This window comes from Pteropus medius, unplaced genomic scaffold (assembly GCF_902729225.1).
Source record: "Pteropus medius unplaced genomic scaffold, Ma_sr-lr_union100, whole genome shotgun sequence".
In the NCBI taxonomy this organism is placed as follows: domain Eukaryota; kingdom Metazoa; phylum Chordata; class Mammalia; order Chiroptera; family Pteropodidae; genus Pteropus; species Pteropus medius.
In genome coordinates this window covers 11,845,843-11,870,467 of record NW_024349804.1, presented here as the reverse complement: position 1 = coordinate 11,870,467, position 24,625 = coordinate 11,845,843, and the positions used below count along the sequence as shown (strand labels likewise).

At 53.4% G+C, this 24,625-nt stretch overlaps 1 protein-coding gene across 4 annotated transcripts in view; it reads left to right on the top strand.

Moving 5' to 3' along the window:
* Positions 1-16,890: 16,890 nt before the first annotated feature.
* Positions 16,891-24,625, top strand: part of CRMP1 (collapsin response mediator protein 1) — a 48,974-nt gene continuing 41,239 nt past the window's right edge. Inside the window, exons 1-2 of one of the 4 annotated variants that reach the window (XM_039838218.1) lie at positions 20,633-20,849; positions 21,380-21,500. In XM_039838218.1, the coding sequence (XP_039694152.1) occupies positions 21,462-21,500 (39 nt within the window). In that variant the 5' untranslated portion in view covers positions 20,633-20,849; positions 21,380-21,461. Of the gene's footprint in view, positions 17,379-20,632; positions 20,850-21,169; positions 21,501-24,625 lie in introns of those variants that run through there. The other 3 variants (XM_039838215.1, XM_039838216.1, XM_039838217.1) reach the window with 3 other exon arrangements.

The following is a 24,625-nucleotide window of genomic DNA, read 5'->3' as shown; positions in this document are numbered from 1 at the left end:
ACCTACATCCGATTTTAGATTTAGTAGAACTGGCTTCTCTTTGCATTTCTGGGTGCGTAAGCAGATTCCAGACCACGTAAGTTACTGGCTCAGCTCAAGGTTATATAGAAGGGGCTGTGGATAGCAATTACTTTAACACCAGAGAGTATGACATTAAGTATTTCTAACAAGTGAAAAATGAGAAGTATCATTTACACGTTCCTTCACAGAGATCTGCTGGCTTTGTAAGAGAGGCCACGGCATAGTTATCTACTCACTGAAAAATTCAGATTATGAAAATTGATTCAAGTGATGTATGCTTATTACAGAAAAAGATAGAAAATAGAGAAAAGCTGTTAAGATGAAAATATCAAAAACCATAAATACAAAATCTCTGTTGCTATTTTGGCCCACGTCCTTCGTATACCCCCATGGATAAATTTCCCTACAGTATTCAAAATCATCATCAACGCACAATTTTATATACAACTGATCTCATCGTACAGGCGTTTTCCTCATCCTAACTTAGTTTTCATGAAGTTCACTTTTCAAGGTTCTATAACACAAACATTTCTTGACCCCCTGTTATTGATCATTGGAGTGGCTTCCTTTTTTTGCGATAATAAACAATGTCACGGTTATCATTATGTATAAGTTTTTGTCTTCTCAGAAGACTCTTTCTTGAAGATTGATTCTCAGAGACGGAATTACTGTCTCAGAGGGAACAAACATTTTTAAAGCCATTGATACCTATTGCTGATTTAGAAATTCAAACTCGTGATCAAAGTTATTAAAGACAGACAATGCATCGAGAAAACCCCGTGGCCTGCCTCCTCTGCCCTGGCAGCCTGTGGGTTTGGACATTACATCTGTGGACGATTTATCGCCTTATTTCTATATCGGATCAATACGCCCAGAGCCCCAGCGTAATGAGACTCAGACAGGTCTTGACTCATGAACGAATCCATCAATTAGACCATGAAAGCGAAAATGGCCCCGATGAATCTTGATATTGAAACACAGATTAGGGCGTTTGGGGGGAAAAAGCCTTTTATCTTTATCTACATTTTCTGTATCTCATATGATTAGGGAGCTCATGGAGACTGACTAGAGCTTCATCCGTTGTATAGCGTAGGCCTTTTCCACATTTCACACTATCACACTGACCCTCTACCGCCTTTACTCAAAATTTATTTCGAGAATAATCACTGCATGTCCGCCCGCCATTGTGCAAGGTGCTGGAGACCTGGCAAGAGGGGACACGGCTCGTCTTCAAGGAGCTGTAATCTGGCGTCTCTGTTATTTGCCAGGGCTCGGATGCCGGCTCTGCACATTGCCAAGGGCTCTGAGCTTTGCCTCCCTCACGCTAGCCCGTGAGGTGGCCATCATGTCCCTCCTTGTGCAGAAGGGGAAGCCGAGAAAGAGCTAGATCAAGTATTGTGCCCGAAGTCACAGAGGTAGCAAGTTAGGAAGCCAGTGCAGTTTGTCATTAGGTCTCTTTATTAAAAGACAGGCATGATTCTTTGAAAGTGATTTGGAGAAGCTGCTTAAAATGCTTTGTACACTCACCCGGCTTGTTTTCTTTGTAAAGTCTCATCTACTGCAGGTATAAAATCATTCTGCTTTTTCCAGTTTTCCCCTATCATTTTTTCTTTCTTTCTGTCTCTCTTTCCTTCCTTCCTTCCTTCCTTCCTTCCTTCATCCTTCCTTCTTCCTTCCTTCCTTCCCTTCTTCCTTCTTTCTCTCTTTCTCTCTTTCTCTCTTTCTCTCTTTCTCTCTTTCTCTTTCTTCCCCTCTCTCTCTCTCTCTCTCTCTCTCTCTCTCTCTCTCTCTCTCTCTCGTCTCTTCTCTCATGCATCTACTTGGCTCATGAGAGCTGTGTTTACACCACAGAAATTGGCAAACACTAAAAATCAAGACTGTTTTTTTTTTCCTGAGAGCCAGTTGTTGACCTTTACCAGCTCACCCCTGCACTGTGCCCCGCCCCGAATTCTCTAACTATCAAAGCTGCCAGTGGAACAGGCTTTCCTGGCACAGGTGGTGAGCTCCCCGTGAGAAGACACATCCAGCAAGAATCTGAGAAAATCCATTCCAGATACTTGAGGGAGGAGGCTTTGAGAAGGGCTGGAAAACCCTACAAGTTGGGAAGGTATACAGGGAGAAGAAGCCTCTCAGCTCTGGGGAAACATTTATTAGAGAAATAGGGACACTGTACAACTTTCGAGTTCAGTAGGGAGGCGCGCACACACACACACGAATGTGAGCAACTTGAGAGAGGAGACTTCAAGCTTATTTTCCCCTGACACCAAAGAGCTTCTTTCTCAGCTCTGGGCACATAGAAAGTTCTGGATGAATGGCAGAGAGAACATTGGTTGGAGAACTGGAAATCTGTGCCCAGCTCAGCCAGTATCAAGCTAGGCGACTACCCTGTGGTCACTTTCTCTCTGAAGGTCTGTTTCCTCAACTAATTATACGAGGACTTATTTTAGGTGACTTCTTGGGAAAAACTAATATTCTAATTAAAACATCGTGATTCACACCAAACCTGTTTATAGCCTAATGTAAATTGTAAACAGACAGTGCTGAAAAGTTAAAAATGAGTGGCCAGATGGAGCAGATTGAGTTGATTCTTAAGTTTTGAAGGCTTTTGTTTAGGGAAAAAAAGCATGAATTTTGCATTCGATTCCCTTCACCTGGAAAGATGCTAAGCTTCGCCTGAGGAAGTAAGTTGGAACCAGATTGTGTTCAATTACAATCGCATCCTGTTGGTCCAGGTGGGCCCTCGAGTCTGACCAGTTCTCTCCTTTAGAATCCCAGCGGCGCTACTTACCAGCTGTGGGGCCTTGGGGGACTTTGTCTCTAAGCCTCCATGTCCTCTGTAAATGGGGAACCCGTGAACACACATCATGGGGACCTCTGAGGATTCAGTGTGGCGACACCTGTCAAGGGCTCGGGGCAGTGGCTGGCACCTAGTAGGTGTGGTCCAGAGTTGCTTTCCTTGTAATATTTGGATTATCGGGTTTGGCCCTGGCTTTTCCTCCACCTGGAGCACTGGATCCCCAGGGGCAGATGCTCCTATATGCCCCTCCCCCATCTCCCCAGACTCCCCTCCTCACGATCCCGACCGCCCTGAGGAGGCTGCTTGCCCCTTTGTCCTGTCCTGCAAGCTCCCCAGAGCGCACACTCTGCATTTGCGCAAATCCCCAGCACGCTGTCTGGTGTTCAGCGGGCGGCAGGGAGCCGGCACCCGCTTAGCTGATTCCGATGAGAGACGCATGAAAAGGGAAACTATTTCTGGCCCAGGAACTGCTCCTGGTGATGTGCTGGTAGAATGGACGCTCCAGCCCCCAAACACCACGAGGAGAATGAAACCGAAGAGAGCGCCCACTGCACGTGCCTGCCAGGGCCCGGAGCCCTTGCCAGCCATTATTCACTCATTCGCTCCACCCCTAGACACCTAATGCCACTCACGTGACCAAGGCGAGTGTGCGCAGTGTGCGAGGAGTTCATGTGGCTGCTGTGTGAGCTGGAAGAGCTTGGATTTTAAGAGATGGAATAGGGGACATGGTAGGGCTAGGCATTACGGGTCCCGAAGCTTTTGCTAAGGAGCTTGGGTTTATCCTCAGAGCAGAGACGGGCAGGGAGGGGAAGCAAGGGAGTGGCGTGAGCCGCTTTCTGGTAATTCTGGCTGCTGTACGGAGAGTGGATTGGGCTGGGGCCAGCCTGGAAGCCGGAAGCCTGGTCAGAAAGCTGTCCCAGAGGTCCAGGGAAGAGACGGCGGTGGTCCGGGCTGGGGAGCGGCACAGCAGAGGCGATAGGAAGACAGAGCAGAGGGTACCAGTTCTGTACTTTCTAGGAGTTTTTAATCTGTGAATTAGGTCAGGTCAGCACTGCTTCGATTTACAGACGAGTGAGAGACAGGGCAGTGATGATGCAGTCCACACACACGGCTTTCCCACCACCTCCATACATCCTGGCAGAATGTGCATGACCTTGGGGTTAAGCAAACAGTGTCAAGGACAGTCATGTCTGTGCTGGGCCCTCCTGTTGGAGCGCGTCCCCTCATGCAGGAGCTCTTGTCTTCACGAAGGTCTGGCACTAAGTAGGGCATAGACTAGTGTCCCCATTTTTGCCCTCGTTTTCTGTTGCCCAAGGGTTTTCCCCCTCCCCGTCATGCGATTCTCCACCGTCATCTGCTCATACATTTGCTTCCCCCACTGGACTGTGAAGCGGGGCTGCAGCCTCATCCTCCCCAGCTCCCTGGGGCGTGCGAATGCCTGCTGTGGTTTTATAGAATCATCGCGTCATGGGTTGGGAAGGACCTGAGGCTCCTCTGGTTACGTATTCCCCCAAATGCAGAAGTCTTCCCCCTACCCAGTATCCCTACATCTGCAGGCAGTGAGCTCATTGCTTCCTCCAAGAAGTCGTCAAGATGTCTCCGTAGGGCACCCTTCATGGCTCCTGTCTCTGACTCTCCACAGCCAGTGGTATCTCTGTGAAGCCGATGTTTCGTTTGTGTGACATTGCAGTTTACCTGTCTGTTTCACTTCCTTGAGGACAGAGTGCCTGTGTTTTATTCATCTCGGCGTATCCCTCATAGCCTTGAACACAGAGCTCAGCATGTGGTAGGAACTTGATGATGAGCAACTGAATGAATGAATGGACAAATGAATGGATGAATGAGTAAGTGAATGAGTGAATGGCTAGCTCTCATTGTTAAAAAGTTCTTCGTTACTGTCAGCCGCTATCCACCACTTTCTGATCTGAAGTCCACTCACTGACTCCACATGGCTCACTCTCTCCTGTTCCTCATGGTGGCTTCTCACATGGTGGAGCCACAGGGGTCTGCTTCCTGTTCGTCAAACCTCCCAACCTGTTCCTGCCATGCTTGTTTCCACCTTAAGTCTTGTGCATGCCCGCTGCTTCTGCCTGGGACACTTGGCTCCTATTTCTTTCTGTGGCTGAATTTTTCATGTCACTTGAGTCCTAGCTCAAATGTCACCTCCTCGAAAAAGGCCATTGCTAAACACTCAGTCTAGATTAACCTCCCCCTTCTCTTTTACCTGTTTATCTTTCTCTGCTGAATCCTGGAGGATTTCTTCAGATCTGTCTTCCAGTTCACTAAGTCTCTCTTCATCTGTGTCTTATCTACTGCTTAGCCTATCTTTTGAGGTCTTATATCAATTACTCCATTGTTCATTTGCAGAATATATATGTAGATATTGTAACTCTTCTTATTTTAAAGTCATTTTTAGAATCCCTGTTACATGGCCATTTCTCCTATTTATTGTCTCTGCTGATCATCTCTCAGGAATTGAATATATTTGCATTGTTATAATATTTGTAACTTTATCAGGAATTATTATCTGTGAGTGACCGACATGGGTTATAGAGGTGAGCCTACAGTATTCACTAATCCTGAAAGCGTTGTTACGTTAATTTCTTGATGAATGCATGATTGATAAAAGGATTGGGGCACCCGCCTCATGCATGATTTAGGCAAGGGATGATGATTTGTTGTGTTTGGTGTCACTCACCTGATTCTAGTAGAAAAAAAATTACTTTTTCGCTTCGTTCTCAGACTGAAGCATTACGCAACCAGCAGAACTCAATGCCAGGTACTTAGTGCATGACCTTACGGCATAAGAATTACCCAGATTAATTCATAAGCACTGAATTCATTGAAAATACAGATTTCTGAGATTCACCTCCTGGATCTGAAATTGAGCCCAGGAATTTGAATTCTTAAGCTTTCCAAGTGATTCCGATGTATAGTGAAGTTTGGGTACCAATAGTCCTATAAGCTTTGATGATTAAAATTAGATTTATTTTTTGTCTTGTTTATTTTCTTCAAGTCAAAGGATCGAAAGCAGCTTCCAAGATACATGTAAATACATTTTTGAAAATCAGACTTAAAAAACACCTGCACAACGTTGGGGGTACATTGGGTGATGTCGTGGTTGGCACCCTCACTAGCATCCTTATGAATGTCACTGTGAGCTGTGCGTGAGCCATTATTGTCCATCTCCGGAGAGGCTCAGCATTACTCCAAAGCCAACCTGGTGAAATCGGTTATGAGGGCAGTGGTGCAGCTGCAAAAGGATGCTGCTCTCTGTCAGGGTTTTACGTTTCTGGGGTCCCCATCTGTAAGCCGACAGAGTGCGCAAATACATTTATTGATCTGGCAGAACCCATGAAGGCTCCTCGGGGCACACCAGTCTGCTTGGCTAAGCCCCTCCCAGCCCATGCTCTCTCACCCCTCTTGGCTTCTGCCCAAGCTATTCCCTCTGCCCAGAAAACTCTTCTCCAGGACTCCATTCAAATATCACCCTCTCCAGGCAGTCCTCCTCCTCCTCCTCCGCTTCCTTCATTTTCTTCCTTCATTTTGTTCTTCATTAATTGACCCCTGACCCTGTCCTGGCGCTGCTCTGGAGACCCCCAACGCCTCTCCATCCCAGCATCTGCTACACCGCATACCTTCCCAGCCTCGTCTTCTCACCATGCCCCTTACTTCTCTACTTTCCCCCCGCTGGCTTCTTGTGCTCTGGCCCCCTCCCTGCAGGACCTTTGCGCGGGCTGCATTCACTGGTAAGCCCCTCCCCCCCACGCTCCGCTGTCTCCCACCTGCATTGTTCCTCCTGGCCCCCTGCAGTTGTCTCACTCTGCCCTCCTTTCCAGTTACATCTGAGACGTAACATTGACATTGTGATTCCTGGATTACCGTCTGTCTCCTTCAGCATGCCTGGCATAGAGGAGGTGCCCACTAAAGTTTTGTTGAGCGGATGAATGAAGACAGCCCCTAGAACCTCGATCACTTTCTTTGGGTCAGTTATTCTTAAACATCTTTTGGGCACTGGCCCTCTGAGAGCCTCATGAAAGCTAGAAACCCTCTCTGCACAAATACACACGAATGCTTCCCATACTATTAAAATTCCCATACTATTTCTGAGTTCAAAAACCCCCTAGATAAAAAGGATGTTGTCTATTAATTCCAAACAAAGATTCTTTTCTAGAGAGAGCAGCTGATGAACTGGGCACAGCTCTCGTGATTTAAGCCCACCACATTTAGAGGCGAAAGTGGGCCTCCCAGCAACTCACGGGCTTGTGCATTTGGATGGTTCCATGTCAATGCCACACTGGTCGGCACATGCCTTTAAAGAACTCATTTCCCTGATTTTGCTGTCGCAGGAAAGAAGACTGCACAGAGGCAGGCACATAAAATAGTCGCGTCTCTCCCAAATAACCAACAAAGCCCAGGTGGCCTCATGATTTGCGATCCAGTCCAGGGAGCTGAGTTACAAGCCAAAGCACCCTCTTCTGGTTTTAAGTCATTCATAGGAATGTCTCTAACACCAACCAGATGACCAAAGAGATGGCTGCGGACCCTCGGGAGCCCATAGGCATGGGGACGGGGTGGCGGAAGGAACTGGGGCTGGAGTCCCAAGACCCTGACAGGCTCGGCCACCCCTCAGCTGTGTCACCTTGCACAGATTATTCGCCTTCTTGAACTCCCACTTCTTCATCCGTGTGAGGGTCCTGGCGCCTACCTGACAGTTTTGTTCTGATGACCAAATGAGCTGATGGCTGCCAAATGTGCTTCCCACGTGCCAGGGATCATCATCGTTCGTGAAGTTTGAGTCCATCTTCCCTGTTTCACATTACTGACAGTCGCTGAGGAGCCCATTCTGCTGGAAGGACCCGTTGCAGTTATGGTCCTCCTAGCTGTCCCCCGAGGTGGCTGACGTGGGGCAAGGCGGGATAGTGTTTTAAGATAGCCTCAGCAATCATCTTGGTATTATAGAGACCCTGTCTGTCCTTCGGGACAGAGCTCGGAGTGTCCCTAGTCCACGGCGGGGACACAGGCAGCCCTCGGCCCAGATTGGGCTTACAAATGTACCTTGCTTGGTTTACTGTTTAAAAAAAAAAATTATGCTAAAATACACATAACATCAAATTTACTATCATAATCATTTTTAAATGCCCAGTACGGTAGCATTAAGTACATTCACATGGTCGTGCAGCCATCACCACCCCCGGTCTCCCTGGCTTCACCCCCAAGGCTCAGCTCTGCTGCCGGGTGGGGGCTGCCTCTGTATCTGCGCCCTGCCTGCTCCTCTGCCAGTCCTCAGTGGCATGTGTCTTCTGGGCCCCTGACCATCACCCACCACAGGTCGTTCTGACCACTTGTGGTGTTTCTATTACCACTGCCCTGTCTGGAGTCCCCGAGGGAGGCCTCTGAGCCACTTTGGGGCCAGTGCTGCATCCCCGGGGAAGCAGTCCACCCCCACTGTGGGTGGGAGACCTTAGAGGCAGACCTGGCACCCAGCAGAGCCCTGCAGCTCTACCTTCAGGCTTTGGATGAAATGCGAACGTGGATGGAAAAGCACTTGGTAAACTTACATTCTGAATAAACATACAGGGCTTGACTTTCACGTGCTGGAATGCCGAGAGCCCACCTGACGTGGGAGAAAGAGATTGGGGTGCAAACCGGAATCAGTGGGCTGGAGTCAGGCTCTGCAACTTCTCAGCTCCACGGTCATGGGGAAGCCACTTCCCCTCCTCGGTTTACTCACCTGGTAAACAGGGTAATAAAATACCTGGCTGAACACGTGCCATGGGCGTTAACGGATATGCTGCATGGGAAGGCATTTTGCAGGCTTCGGTGTTGTGCATGTGCTTTATCCGTGTCACCCATTTCATGCATATCTGCTGTGCACCTACTGTGTGCCATTATTAACAAGATCTGTCTTGTGAGAATCTGGAAAAGGACCGCAGGCTGAGGAAGAGAAGAACTGCCTGTCAGATGGCTGTCCTGCGCACTCATAGATTATGATCAGCAGCAGCCGGCAAGTTGGCATGGCAACGTTCCCCCGCAAACTGCCAGGCAATGTTCTTAAAATAGGTTCGCCAGAGGTGTGGCGGCTCGGAGACCCTTACAGGCAGCATGGTCTCATGGCTCTCAGACCAAGGAGGGCTGTGCCACCACCTGTGTGCTTGAAGGGGTCAAGCCACTGCCCTTTCCCGAGCAGGCCAGTGGCGCGGTCACTAGGACAGCAGATCCAGAAGTGTCCGTTGTCAGAACCGGAGACTTTATCTGTAAAGACCCCAACCTTTCCCCGTTTTACGGGTGGGGAAGGCGAAGCCCAGAGAGGTTAAGCGGCCCAGGCAGAGTCACACCGTCTTTCGATGGCAGGTGTGACTGAATCTGCTTCTGACGTCTTTCACGGAGGCTTCTCCCGCTGTGCCAGATGCACGCACTTCTGATGCAAAATTCTAGATCTGGGTCTGACGCAATTCATTTTCTACTGGGTTACAATCCATATGGCGTCACTTAGCAACAGGAATTAGAGAGAGAAATTCTTTCCTTGCCCACATTTCCCCCTGGGAAGCCCCGAACCCCAAGATACTTTGGGGACTTACCCGGCTCTTGGCATGGCTGAGGTCACTGTGGTTTCCGTTCATCCCTCCACAGCCTCCCCGATTCTAGCTTCCCAGCGAGAAATTGAAGCAGCCAAGCTGACCAGAAGTTTACGGATCGCTTTGCAACGAGTTTACTGTGTGAGTGAGCTGACCCGCCGTCACTGCAGAGGAGCGCGGACCCCCGTCCTTTAAGAGATGCGTTCCTGTCTCATCACCTGTGTCACTCGCCAATCTAAACGTGAGGGGGCCTTTGAGGGGGCGTTCAGGCTGGAGAGCTTCCGCTGACAGATTCACAGCTCGTTTAGTTCCGAGGTGAAATCCCAGGTCTGGTAACGTGAAACTTTTTGAGAATCAGTCAACTTCTGAGAAGAGGGTGCTAGACATTTCTGACATACTTTAGACAGCCCACCTTTTTTTTTTTCTCTATTCAGACAGCGCCTTGCAGTGGGAGGGGCTCTGGGCTGGGAGTTGGGGCGAAGGCGGGTGTGTTGCATGAGGTCTGTTGCTCCCCGCCCTGGGCCATTTGTAGGAGGTAAAGATCGCGTTGCATTGTCTGGAATGATAATTCTTCGCCCTGGTTTCACACTGCACTCACCTGCAGACCTTCTTAAAAAGCCAAAGCCAGACTCTTCTCCAGGTGCCTTAAACCCAGTTGTCTTGGGTGGGGCCCCGGCAAGGGGTCTTTACAAGCCCCCCAGGGGTCTGACGGGCATCCGGGGGGAGGACCATCAGGCTGTCATCTCACAGTCCCTTCTAGGTCTCCCAGCCCGTGTTAACTGAAATCCCAGATGTCACTGTGGTCTCTCCCATGTCAGACGCTTACATAATTTTGTTCCTCACTGGGAAAGAGATGTGTACTCAGAAGTGACAGAAAGCGACTTCTCATCTTTGGAATATTTTTGGCCGTGAGTCAGCTTTGTGACATCGCCTCGAGAGCCCTTTTAAGCAGCAAATGCATGGCACACTGCAGGACTCAGCTCCACAGAGCCAGGACCTGGATGCTGAGCTCGTGGTGGCTCATGGTGGCTTGTGGTGGCCGATCTTGGCACAGTGACATGACAGTTCAGGTGATACAGTTGGCGGGTGCAATAGGCACACGAAGCAGATCTCTTGGGTACCGTTTCATGCACCCTGAAATCTTTCAGAAATAGATATTCTAAGTCTACTACAATCCATGAATTTACCAGCACATAAGCACATACGAGCAGATTTCTATTCAGCATTTGCACTCATGGCCAGCTGCGTTCCTACCTGGCTTTGAAATAAATTCTTTGGAAATTCTCTGGGTGCCGTCGGGAGGCGGAGAAGGAAGGAGAAATGCTTGGAGTTTCTCAATGTATTTAGTCCTCTTTCACGTTTTATGAGAATTTCTAGAAAAGGATTGCGCCTGCCTTGGACCTAAAACTGCTTTTGAGAAGTCAATAGGCTTAGGTTGGAAGGATTGGACTTTCTTTATCCTGTTTGATTTTCTCTAAATCCTACTCTGATTTCTGCAAGCGCAGCTCCCATCCAAATACGACTTCTGCATCCCAGGCATGAGTGTATTAGACAGAGTCATGGGAAGTCTAAGGGGAGAAGTGACACCATCGAAATCAGGTTTGTTCCGATACCATTTTTTTTATCTTTGAAAAACATCATCAGGCCATGCTCAAAGGTAGACCGATGATACCGTTAAACGATGCTAGAATGAGGGGAGAGCGAATGAATGGGATTGTTAAAAGTGGCTGAACACGTGATGTAAATGGCATCAAAATTTTCTTTTTGAAGTCATATGATACGATGTTTGTAAATGCGTCATTAAAAGTGATGAGGCAGTAAATACCTGTGCAGTGATGTTACAGCTATTAACTGTTAGACTTTTCATTGGGGTGATGAATGCCTCTAAGAGATCGGAGAGTGAGTTATGGGCCAGATGCATGGTTTGAACCATGACCCTGCCACCAACGGGTGTGCTGGCCCGGGAAGCTTACTTAGCTTTCTTAGTCTTGGTGTCCTCTGCGGAAGGGGCTGGGAAGGTGTGAGCATTAAAGAGATAGCATGAGTTTCCTAAAGCACTCGGCACATATTAGTGCTCCGTGGTGGCGGGAACATTCCCTTACCTCTTTGAAAATGCCCAGATGCATTTCAGTGCAATGGGGGGCGGCATGGGGGAGGGCGTGTGCCACTAACCTGAGTTGGGTGACTTAAGATGATCTCCCAAAGTTCAGATTTGCACAATCAGCTTTTGACAGTGAGGTGGGGAAGGGACTTGGGTGTCACTGGCAAAGGTGATGGGTGAGTCCTCGAGCTCACTTTGATAGGACCTCCCTGGTCTCCTCACTCTTCTGGGCTGAAGTCTGGGCAGACGCCGTAAAAACTGTGAAGCATGGACATCAATCTGGAAAGTGTGTGTGTGTGTGCCCGCTGGATCCCAAACGCACAATAACTCTGTGCCTTGTAATTGCATGAATCTACAAGGACTCTGAGATCACATGTCTCCATTAATAAACACCGGAGTCAGAAGGGTTGCAGTCCAGGCTCTGCCCCTCCACCCAGGAGTACTGGTTCACAGTGGGGTGGTCTGGCCACCTGAGCAGACCCCTTTCCTTTTGAATGTTCTTCAGCAAGACCCTCCCTTGGGTGCTGAGCAGTGGCTGTCCCCCAACCCCTGCCTCCAGTGAGACAAGCAGAGCCGTCAGCCCTTGGAGATGCTCTTTGGATTCCTGACCAGGGTTAGCTGCGCTCAACGTCCCTTCTGGGGTTTCGAGATGATAGCAATTGCTCAATCTTGTGTATAAAATAGGCTAGCATCGTCTCTCGTTACCAAGGTGTATTTTTCTATGTTAGTGACATGTATAATTTGTGTAATTTTGTACATTAAAATGTAGGCTTTTTTCACAATTAAAGTTTTTTTTCCTCTTTTGAATGTTTAACTTATTGATAATTCGTGGCAGAGTGTTAAGACTCTGATATGATACAAAAAGCCGACAAATCCAAGACTCTTGATTTCTGGTGGAGAATAAATGATCTTCTCTGAAGTCGAATCCACTGCACAAATAACAAAGCGAGTTCCTTTATGGTCCATTATATGCCTCGTATTAGTTCACCGTCATTGCCAGAACAAATTACTGTGAACCTAAGGGCTTAACCCTACATATATTTTTTACCTTACGGTTCTGGAGGTTAGAATTGGGAAATGGGTCTCCCTGGGCTGAAGTCAAGGCATTGGAAGGGCTGTGTTCCTTCTGGAGACTCCAGGGGAGAATTCACTTCCTTGCCTTTGCCAGCTTCTAGAAGATGCTTCCATCTTTGGCTCATAGTCTCTTCCTCTATGTGCAAAGCACAGCGTAGCATCTTCAAATATCTCTCTGGTTTTGATACCTGCTCGTGTTGTCACATCTCCTCTGACTCTGAGCCTCCTGCTTTCCTCTTTTGCTTATGAGGACCCATGTGATGACATTAACGATTTGTGGTCCCAGAGCTTGCACCTTAACCAGTGTCCTCAAGCCTCCCCCGAGAAGCCTGACCGAAGAGGTCCCATTGGGAGAAAGGAGATAAAGGGATGGACTGGCGTCGCCATCAGAGTCTGGATTTTTTTGGTTAGAATCCTGAATCTGGCCCTATGGGCAATGTCAGGCAACTAATCCTTCCACGGTCATCCAGCGCGCATTCTGGGGACCTGCTGTGTCACAGACGTCGTGTTACTCCTCACGACTCTCTTCTGGGTCATCCCCATCTCAAGATCCTTAACCTTATTGCATCTGCAGATTCCCTTTGGCCACGTAAGGCAACATATACACGGGTTCTGGAGATTAGGAGGCGGACATCTTTGAGAAGGGGGCATCGTTCTGCCTGCCACAACTCCTTAAGAGCTGATTCGGAGGCAGCAAATAAAAGCAGACATTTTAGGATCAAGCAGGCTTGAATTCAAACTGTATCTCTGCCACGTGCTGGCCCTATAAGTTTAAGCAGATCTTCTTACATCCAAAATGACAGTACCAATCCATTACTGGCCTCGCAGATTTGCAACGAATATCACACCCCTAATGATAAACTACAATCCTCCTTCCCTCACTCCTGGAAAACATTCTTTTTACAACTGATATATTTTTTAAAATATTTTTTATTGTTGTTCCCCCCCACCCCCCAAATAAGTAAGGCCCCAATGGAGAATATGCATCAGAGCTGAGTGGCCGCTCCTGCTGCCACCAGACACGCCCCTCTCTGTTCTCTGCCATCATCCTGGAAGTCGTCCCAGTCTGGCAGGATGAGTTCCCAGCTTGTCCTTCACCAGATACCACACTTGACTTCACTTGGGAGCACGCCCTCCCTGGAGGACCGAGAGCAGCAGTCGGAAGGCAGGGTGGGGAAGATCATGGCCACGCTCTGGGCTGAGTGGGGTTTGCTCAGGTTTCCGGGGCTTCTTCCTCTGATGGCCTCTGCCAGACACGGCCCCCCCACCCCCGCCCCGCCAGCCTCCCTGCAAACTGGCGGGCACATTTTCCAGCTTTGTTTCCTGCCTCCCTTTCCCTGCTACCCCTGAGTTTCTGGCCTCGTGATGAGGAGATGTTGTAGATCAGACTCAGACAAACCTGAGTGGAATCACAGCATGGTCTTGGTGGTTAACCGAGCAGTGGGTTTAAGGTTTGTCACCCTCTGCACTCCAGCCTGAACACCGAAGCGGCATAGGCTGCCACGTGGGGCTGCTGAAAGCAGATCGTAATGTGTGGACATGAACAGCGTGTGCAGAGACCCTTCTGTGTGGCAGGCGCTCAATAAAAGCCGGAGCCCCTCCTTTCTGTGAGACAGTCAGGCTTCTTGGGGGAGGCTTACGGACACTGGCTAAGGTGCAGGCTCTGGGACTACAATTGTTAAGTAGCATCACTTACCTGCTGTGACCTTAAGCAAGTTACTCGTCTCTCTGAGCCTTCGTTTTTCTCATCTGTAAAATGAGGCTATCATAGTACCTACCTCAAAGTTTGCTGCGAGGCTTGAAGGAGTCATTATATGCAAAGTGCCCATGACAGCCCTTGGCACGGTAAGCTCTCTTAAAGTGGGAACTATCACCCTTTCTTGCTTCTGCATCAGGCAACCTCTCCTTCCTCATGTCACTCCTTCTTAGTTTTGACAAATGCCCAGCCCTTCCTCACAATAGAAAAGATTTTTCTTGGAAAGTAGTGAGGTCTCTATCGCCAGCGGAGTTTTAACAAAGCCCGAGGGAGTTTCCTCAAGGTGCTGAGAGCAGATTCAGGTGTACAGCAGGAGAATTGACCTCAAACGTTCGGTTGCACTTGGATTCTTGGATTCTTTGATTTTTCTATGGATTTAGTCACTGCGAATATTTGCAGAGCTTCAGGAGGTGTCTACGTGGTCTTCAACATGGAATTTCCTCGCCTGGAATGTGCTGGGAACAGCATGTCACAGGACAGAAGTTTTCACTGAAAAATTAAAAACCCTTGCAATGCAACCTAGAGTCCCACAAACCTCAAAAGGATCATCTGTGACAAATCTGTGCAGGGTGCCCAGGGACAAAAGGAAGGAGGCCAGGACGGGGGATGGGGCGGATAGAAGAGAGTGGATTGAGGAGGGGGTGGTGATATTCTCTGTTCTTATTAATGTTTAGCACTCTCTCCTCTACTATAATACATACTCCTTGAGGGCGGGGACTTTGTAAGTATTCATCTGTGTGTGCCCAGTATTACTTTGTGTCTCAAGCACAGAAAAGGGACTTGCTCCACGCCGCTGCGCTCCAGGCCTGGCTGAACAGCAGCGAGATCTGAGGCGTTAGGCAGCTGCTGCTTTTCTCCTCTCCTGCTTCCCCATCTGCCCGGCGGGGAGGCAGTGGTGCCTACTTACTGCACAGACAGGTGGGGAGGCAGTGGTGCCTACTTACTGCACAGATCGGCTTGCTCCAGGGCGAAAAGACAGGAAATGCACGGGGAGGGTGTTAGCTGAGGCCATGGAGCCAATGTCCCCAGAGTCCTCAGTTCGTGGGTCCCATCAGTCACAGGAAGGAGAATGTAAATCCTGCTGTCTGTCTGTCTGGGCTGTGAGGGCTGGTGCTGAAGGGACAGCTCCAGCACTTGGGCGGAGGGGATGGTGAACAGCTCCTAGGAGATGATGCTCCTGGCTGAGGTCCCCACCCGGCCCTGATGCTGCATGTCTGGACTCGCCATGAAGGGGGTCGGCAGCTGGTGATTCCGCCCCTCCAGAAAGAGCAGCTGGGACCACCAGATCCCTGGAGACTCTTAGCATCCTCTGCCTGATAATAACCAGCCCCCCAAAATGACGGACAGTTTCTAGGGGACACACACTGCCCTTGGCCTTGCAAAGGGGTTGAGGGGAGCCCCAGCAGAGAGAGCTTAGACAACCATGTCCTCCACCTTGGCCCTCGTCAGAGGAAGACCAGGTCCCCAGGCTGCAAGCTCCTGGCTCAGCAAAACTAAGCTATATGTGTGTAAGTGTGTGTTGTAATTTCTCTGTGTGTCTTTTTCTGGAACATTTCTATTTAAGCTCTCAACTTCCCTTATTTCTGGTGTGGATTTGTGTGTGGGTGTCCTGTTGGGGTTTATGTGTCTGGAGTCACCTTGTGAGTTTGCCTTTTGGTATGAGCGTGTGAAATCTCTGTCGCGTGGGTGTTGCAAGAGTGAGCACCATATATGTGTATGAGTCACTGTTTTGAGTGCAAAAGCGTATTTCTCTTGTCTGAGTGAATGTGACCCTAGAATGGCCCCCTTCCTTGCTATTTCTTCTTTCCTGGCGCTGAGCACTGCCTGGTACATTAAGTGTGTGTGTCTCCCCTTCAAAATGTCAGCTCCCAGAGGGCAGGACTTGGTCTATTTTGTTCATGGTGCTGGCCCCAGCACGAAAAACGAGCTATACACCAGCGGTCACACAATGTAACATTGTCGAGTGAATGAACGCTGTGTCCAGTGTGTCTCTCCTGTGTGCCGTCTCGATGCGATGCTGTGTGTGCGTGGGGTTGGATGACTGCGAATTTCTGGCGTGTGTGTGTGTCTGTTAATAGACTCGGAATACGTGCAAGCATGTGTGTGTGTGCGCGAAATTGTCTCTAAAGCGTGTGAACGAGCCTGTGTCTGGGGAGCGTGTGTGTAACCGACTCTCGAGTGTGTGCCAGCATGCTTGTGCATCTTTCACGTGTTCGTATGGCGTAATCGTCTGGTGTGCTAGTACCAACCTGTGTGTGCCTCAGGAGCGTGTGTGAGTGTGGGTGCACGCACGCGGCTCCCACCCCTGGCTCTCCTCGCGCCCTGCGCTCGGCCTGGGGGCGGGGAGTGGGGGTGCGGCTAGGGCACTGCGGTTCGGCTGCCCGCCCTCGGCGCTGCGGCTCCAGTACGTCACCCGCCCTCCCCGCCCTCGCTGCGGTCCCCGCCTCCCCGTCCTTTGTAGCCGGCCGCTGCGCTCGCTGCCAGCCGCCCGGAGGCCCCGCCCCGGCCCCGCCCCGCCGCGCGCCGCGCCCCGCCCCGCCCCGCCCCGCCCCGGGCCGCAGTCGCGCCTGGGCCGCCGCGGGCCCGCACCCAGCGCGGAGCGCGGCGCGCGGCGGGGCGCACGGCGGTGGCCAGGGCCGCGGGCGGGCGGGCGGCCGGCCTCGCACCGGTATGGCGGACCGGCGGCGCGCGTGGAACACGGAGGACGACCTGCCCGTGTACCTGGCGCGGCCGGGCAGCGCGGCGCAGACCCCGCGCCAGAAGTACGGCGGCATGTTCGCCGCCGTGGAGGGCGCCTACGAGAACAAGACCATCGACTTCGACGCGTACAGCGTGGGCCGCCGCGGCTCGGCGCGCACGCCGCGCAGCGCTGGCCGGCCGGACGCCGTTGGCCTGCCGGGGCCCGGCGGCAGCGAGGACACGGCCAGCGACGTGAGCGAGCCCTCAGGCTCGGCCGTCAGCTCTCCCGGAGAGCGCGACGAGCGGCCGCCCGCGTTTCGCATCCGCTGCCCTGCGCCCCGCGACCTGCCACTCGGCCGGGACAATGGCCAGGTACCCTCGGGGCGCGCGTGGGCCGGACGGAGGGGGCGGGGCCCTCGGGGTCGCCGGAGGGCAGTGCGGGGCCGGAGTGCTGGGGCTGATGCCGCCGGGCTTGGGAGAGCTACGGAAGGCCCCTCCCCCACCCCATCGTAAGGAGGTTAGGAGAGGTTGTGCGCCTCCGTCGGGACCCGCCAGCGTGCGCTGCGAGACTGCGGACGGCCCTTCGAGATCCAGTCCCCTTTTTCTCTTCTGCAGAAAGGGGGAGCGAGGGGGAAGTAAGTTGGCTAAGCCGCTACATGATCCTTAAAACGCGAAGGACCTCTGGGGTGAATTTCATCGAGGGATCTTCATTCTGAGCTTTATGAAAAGGGCAGCTCTTTTCCGCATTCGTCCATTCATTCATTCATTCACTCACTCACTCACTGGTAATTATAGAGCATCCACGATGTGCCCGGCGCTGGGCGGGTTCAGTGATATATGCCTGTGGTCACACAGCTTAAAGCCGGAGGAAACCTCCCGAGTGCTCCCCCCGTGCTTTCCGGGGGAAGGATTTGGTTAAAGATTTAGATCATGGGGCAGATAGAGCTGGAAACCGCTAACCCCAAGCACCGGTATCTTCAGGGGCCGCTTCTGAGTCCCACAGCACAGCGCCAGTGTACTCACTTCACAGAGCAACCTGGAGGCAGAGCAGAGATTTGAACCCAGGTCGCTAGCTTCCTAGAGTTGGAGCTCCCCTCGCCCCCAAGTGGGGAAGAATCAGGGAGACGAAACGCCAGGCCTTGGGCTCTATGGCTCTTCGTTGAGCTGGAGGTCGCGCAACGATGGTTGGATAGAGGGCACAGCTTTGGGACGCATGGTGAGGGTCAGGGTCAGGTGCCTGGAAAACGGAAGTTGGAGCACCCCAGGGCCTGCTTAGCCCAGGAGTAAATGTCTGAGTGCCGCTCGTGTCGGAGACCCCTGGTAGGCGCTGAGATCCTGGCTCAGCACCCCCGCCCCACCCCAGGCCAAGTTCACTGTGATTCTGGTATGTAGTGAGCGTTCAATAAATGTTCGTTGTTGAGTTTTATTAAATTTTGTATTAACCCTTCTCCCCTTAAATGCTATGAGAGGCATAAGGACGCCAAAAGGCGGCAGAGCTTGATTCGGACAGAAATCTGGGAGGGCTTCCTGGATGGGGGGAGGTAGGCCGGCTTTTGGCGACCAAAACACAGTAAGTCTCCTGCCCCCAAGCCCTCGCAGGCGGCTTTGTGCCCCCATAACTCGGGAACTCTCCACGGTCCTGAACTGGGCGCCCCGTGAAGGGGTGTGGCGAGGTGGGGGCGAGGGAACGAGATGTCGAGAGTGTCGGGTCTCCTGTTTTTTTTTTCTTTCTTTTTTTTCTAGCCCTCTTTCTCTTCTCCAGCCCACCTCACTTCTCTGGTGGCCGACCGCGCTTGGGATTCAGGCTTCCGAGCCCAAGAGGGAGGCCAGTACCACGGAACCCTGGTTTTCAGCTAAGGCACTTCACCCTCTTGAGCCTCAGCTTCTCCCTGTGTGACATGGGGGCGGCATTCTCCCGGCTCCCCGCTCAAGGCGTGGTGGAGTATCGGGAAGGCTAGGGAGCTTTGTGCAGTGCCTGGAGCTCTATGGAAGCGCGTCCCTGTAGGAGCTGCAGTCAGTGTTACAAAAGCTCTGCCCGGGCCGGCTCCGCAGCCTCTCCCATCCCTCCTTCCTCTCCCCTCTCTGGTCCCCTCTCCCTTTTCTCCACGGCTTCCCCGGGAGTGGACAAAAGGCGGCGCCTCGGGCGCGCAGAGGGCTCCGGAAGCACTCGAGGTTCAGGACTGTGGAGCCGAGGAGGTCCTTGGGGTTTCCGTTGGGGCGAGCGTTTTACTTTTTTGTAGACCGGGCGGCCACGGGGCTGGGGTTCCGGGGCGGGCCAAGTTGCTCCTGCGCTTTGCAGAGGGTGCCGGGGCCCTCCCCCCGCCCGTAAAGCTCTTTCCTGGGGAGAGAGGAGGGGTTTCTGCGGCGCAGGCGCAGCGTTTTCCAAGGCCGGCGGCCGAGCGACTGCGGGGCTTTGTAGCGGGGAAGTCTGCTTGGGAGCAGCGGTCTGTTTGGCCAATCGCGAACCGATGCCCCTCCCCCGATACACACGTGGTCTTGCCCCCGCAACCAACCCCCGCTCCTTCTCTGTACCTTGGAGCTTCCCTGCCCAGAGAGACCGTTGGGGGCGCCCTGGTGCGTGGCACCTCGGACTTAACAACGCTGAGGGAGGGAATGTTGGTGTCGGGGCAGGGAGAGTGTCCTAGCTCGCAATTTCCGATCACCAACGACGATTTAGAACCCAGCTCAGAGCCGGGGATGAATGATTGAGGGTAGGGGAATGAATGAGCTATAGTCCAGGTGTGCGGGAACCTGGCTTCCGGATCCTGCTGTGCTGCAGTGAATATGCTTGGCACCTGAGACACCACTTTACCTCTGCAGGCCTCAATTTCCCACCTGTAAAATGGGAAAATTATGGCCTGGTGTTCCTGGAATACTAAGCCGCTCCGCTTTTGTGAACCTACAACCCCACCTCCATTTTAAGGCCGAGGGGTCTCTGGCCTCCTGCCCTGGACTGGAGGACTGGCCTTCAGGTGCTGGTGGAGGTAAGGGCTTCAGGCCCCGACCTGCATGGTGAGGAGCTTCCCTACGCCTAGCATGCCCTCCCTCTGGGTGGCAGCTTGAAAGTAAAGGAGATACGTCTTTATACAGTGCCTGCAGGCTTGGATTTTGCAGACAGAAAGTGGGCTGCAGAGGTTAGCACTGTATGGTGCCCAGAGATTTGGGTCACCTGTCCACTGCTGTGGGGGCTGGCTGACCTCTTTTCCCTCTCCCATCTTTAAGTTTATCAGGCTATGCGTTGGCCTCCTGCCTGCCTTTCTTGGAGCCACATCTGGATCATGGGTTGCGGGGGCCCTGTCCGCTCCACTGGGAGGCAGGATGTCCTCTTCCTCCTCCCGGCCTGTTCTGGGGGTCGTGGGAACCTCAGTGCACACGGTCTGCCCCTCTAAGCAATCACTGTCTGGTGTGAAAGACTGTGGGGACGACCTGGTGGCCTCCGCGCCAGGCCACTGTGTGAATGACACGCTGCCGCAGGGAGTAGAGCAGATTAGCCATTAATTAGGACCTTGTCTTCCGGTCGCTGCTGCACTCCGGGCCCGGCCTGGCCGGGACGCTCCTGCTGAGACCTCCTGCGGGGGTGGGGGGGGGGGGCAGGGAAAGGCTTTAACGGAGAAGCCATTGGAGGCGAGTCTGGGAAAATGGGTTGGCTTTTGTCTGGCGTAGGGTTTCCAGGAAGACCGCACAGCTTGAATAAAGGCCTGGAGCTGGAGGCGGAGTGCTCGGTCTGTTCAGGGTGTGGCATTAGGGATGGACAGAGCCTGAGGAAGTGAGGCCGGACGGGGCGCGGTTTCTGAGCCGATCCTCGAGGGTCTTGAGCGCTCCAGCAGCTCGGGCGGGTCCTGGGTACCGGCGCACGCTCCCTTCCCCACGCGGCCGTTCCGGGCGGGGGTGGGGGTTGGGGGGCCTGTGGGTGCGGTGCGGCCACCTGCGGCGCTTCCCGAGGGCTGGGCCTGCGCCTCCGAAGGCCGACTCTGGATTTTAAAAGAACCCAGAAAACCAGCCCTTCCGCATCGCGAAAGCGAGGCTGGGATCCAGCCGAGGGCGTGTGCGCGGGGCGCGGGTCGGCGGGGTTGGGCGGTTCGGGGGGCGGGGGGCGGAGTGGGGATCGGAAGGGAAGCGCTTCCTGGTTCCAGCCGAGAGGGGCGAATCGGGCTCGGCTCCGCGCCGCCGGGAGGAGCTGTCTGTCTGCAGCGCCCTCCTCCCGTCCTCGCCCCCTCTCCTCCTCCCGCCCCCCTCGCCGAGCCGCGAGGTGCTGGCAGCCGGAGCGGCGGCGCGCGGGCCGAGAGCCGGGGCAGCCGGCGCGTGGGCAGCCGCGGGCTCCGAGCCTCCGTCCCTCTCTTCATCCCTCCCGGGCTTTGTCACCGCGCCCGCAGGGAGCGGGACCGAGAGACAGCCGTACAGAGCGAAGGACAGCCCACAGGTCCACGGGCCGGGCCGAGGGCGCCAGAGGGGGCCATGTCTTACCAGGGCAAGAAAAGCATCCCGCACATCACGGTAAGCCGGGCCCCCGCCCCGCCCCGCGGTTCCTCGTGGGGTGGGGGTGGTCGCCGCCAGGGTCGGGATCTGCCAGGGGACCAGGGCGGCCCCCGAGGCTTTCTGAGACGCGCCGGGTGGGGCGGGGCTGGCCTCTCATTGCAGCCCCCTCCCCCAGCCTCTGGGGACAATGGGGGTAGGGGGAGCCCCGCATGGCGGGGCGGGGCTGGAGCCTCGGGTCCCTCTCCCCACGGGCTTGCAGCCCCCTCCCCCCCACCCTACGGGATGTGCTAGATGGCGCGGACTGGGAGGATGCGGAGCTGAACAAAAGAGGGAGGGGCGCGGCGGCCGAACCCCCTTCCCGGAGCCCTGGAGCCGAGCCTCCTGCGCGCCGTCTTCGCGCGGTCCAGCTCTTGCACCTCGCAGCCGAGTTTCTAACCCGCCAGAGAAAGGATAAAGAGCGACCACCGTCTCCCCCTCCTGCGCGTAGCGACGGGGTGGAAGTCTCGACCTAGAGACAGCGCCATGATGGAGGGGCCCCTCCCTCTCCTCGCCGCAGCTAAAAATAACCGAATGGGGCGGCATAGGCGGCGGTAGCCGGGGAAGGGTTAACCCTGGGGTGCTAGCTGGGGCATGAGCAGTGGGCTGTGGCCCTGGGTGTGGCCGGAAACAATCCCTGATCTTTATGCTTTGTCTCTGGGTGGGGAGCTGAGGGCTCACTGTCACTCCACCCCATTCCTGCCTGCCACCCGGTGTGGAACCAAACCGTTCCTGAGGCGGGTGGACCCTTGGGCCTTGGGTGGTGGGTGGCGGAGCAGCCAGGTGCTGGGCCTGATGGAATCCTCCAGGGGACGCCTGAGGTCCGAGGACAGGAGTCCAGACATCCAGGTCAGGGATGGCCCCGGGGCATCCGCAAGAAGCTAGCCTTGGTGGGAAGAGGCTTCCCGCTTGCCTGCCCGGCTATTGCATTGAATCTTCTCAGTACCTCCTTTGTGGGAGGCACTGTTCCCATAAAGCTCCCGGAGGCCAGAGTGCTGGCTGGGGAGCAGGTGACAGGAGGGTTGGGGTGGAACTGGCCCCGTGCCTCCCCAGAGCAGCCCTGTGTCCTGCCCAGCTCTGGGCTTAGTCTTCCCTAAGAAACCCCCTCCTGGGCCCGCTCAGATCTTGCCAGCAGAGCTTTGCTGAGTTCCCATCCAGAGGTGTGACCTCTGAGGGTGAGGACCACCTCCTACCCATCTTTATTCCCGTCCTCTGAGACAGGGTGATGTAAATGACCGATGCCTTAATAGTGCAGTTGGCTAAGAATCAGTGGCCGGAATGTGGTCGCCCCTGGCAGCGTGGGAGGGAAGTGTGGGGGATGTGTGTGAGCAGGTTCCTCTCTTGGGACTTGCTGACCCTGCGCCCCCAGGGGCCTGAGGCAAGCGATGGCAGGGGCTGACGCGATGACCGATGAGTCGGGAGCTCGGGGTCCCTTTGCGGCTGTGGCCCATGGCAGGGCTGTGCCTCTCTCGGAACCCGTTTCCAAGGGAAGTTTAACAAGATGGTCTTGGAGGTGAGTCTGGGGCACGGTGCCCCCGGAGTTGTACAGTCCTCAGTCTGCACAGTGGTCACCCTGCCTCCCAGCGGCGGCCTGCTGGAGTGGAGATGGCCTGGCCAGGCTTTCGCACCAGATGGACTTGGGCGTACCTGCCTGCCCTGCCACCTCTCTGAGCCTCCATGCTCTGATACCCAAAGTGGGCCTAACACCGGCCGCATCTCAAGCATCCAGTAAGAAGGACTCTGGCAAAGCAATTCGTGAGTGTTAAGCACTCAGGAAAGGCCTCAGAAAGGCTGGCTGATCCTGCTGCTGTAGGCCTGTGCGCGAAGCTGGTAGTCACCCCGTGTGCAAAGGGGAATCAGACGGAGTGATTCCAACAGCATCAGTGGCATGGGGAGGAGAGGTGCTGAAAATTCGGCTTAATTCTGGGGAAGAGGCTTTTGATGAAGCATTTGCATTTCATTTGGTCCACATAAGCCACCCAGTCCGGAAAGATCGGTGGCTTAAGGGAGAAACGACAAACCAAAGAGGATGGTTTTGGGCGGAGCTCATTTGTGGGACCCTCGGCTTCCTCGGGACCGTCTGCTAATAATGTACGTGTTGTGGCAGCAACAAGAATGCCATTAAATGGGTGAATGGGCCCTGTGGCTTTCCAAATGCCGCACCCTTCATCTGTTCAACACTCAATTACTCATTTGGGAAGTTAATTATAAAGCACCTGGTCTGTTCCGGGGACCATGCTGGGTGCGAAGAGAAAGCAGGAACGAGCAGAGCTTGCCCTTGACTTCCCAGAGTTTAGCAAAGACTGACATTTCAGCAAAGTGTGGAGGGTGGTTATAAGGGGGAGTACAGGAGGCCGCGGGAGACACAGCAGGGACACCCAGTCTAGTCCCAGGAGGGGTAGATAGGCAAGGAGGACAGGGCAGAGGGAGGCCCAGAGGCAGATGCGTGTGGCATGTTGGAGATACTGAAGAAAAGTCATCATCGTGGGAGCCCCGCCTCCGCCTCCAAGTGCAGCTTGTCTGCGCAGTCAGAGCAAATCCTGGAGACAGTTACGATGTTGTTGACAGCCATGCTGTGTGTGGCCCGTGGACGGATCCAGGGGCTTGAAAAAGGACCAAGATACAGCTCTCAGCTGTATCTCCGGGTCGCACCTGCTTGATGTTGGGTCACTCTGTGTCCCTGTGAATCTCGACTTTCTCATTTGAACAATGAGAATAGGAGAGCGGACACTTGAGGGGAAGAGGAGAAGGGACGTCCCGGGTGGGGCACAGTGGACAAAGGCAGGGAGATGGCTGTGCTCCGGAACGTTCTACTCATGTGATTATGATCGTGGTGGTTCCCTTTTTTTTACCACCTCACCCTCTTTCTGAGATAATAGCGTAGCCCGATAGAAAAGAGGAAAAAAGCAGAAACACTTAGCTTCAGCCCCCAAGGATTGTTTAAAATATTTATCAGGCTTTTCTTTCATGTGTGGCTTTTTAAAAAATTAATGGCACAGCTGGGGATTAACTTAGCTAAAGCTGTTTCTGGTGCCCGCTGTGGTGAAGTGAGTAGAAATTCTGGGCGTGGCTCTGGGCAAACAAAGGCACATGACTTCTTGGCCTTG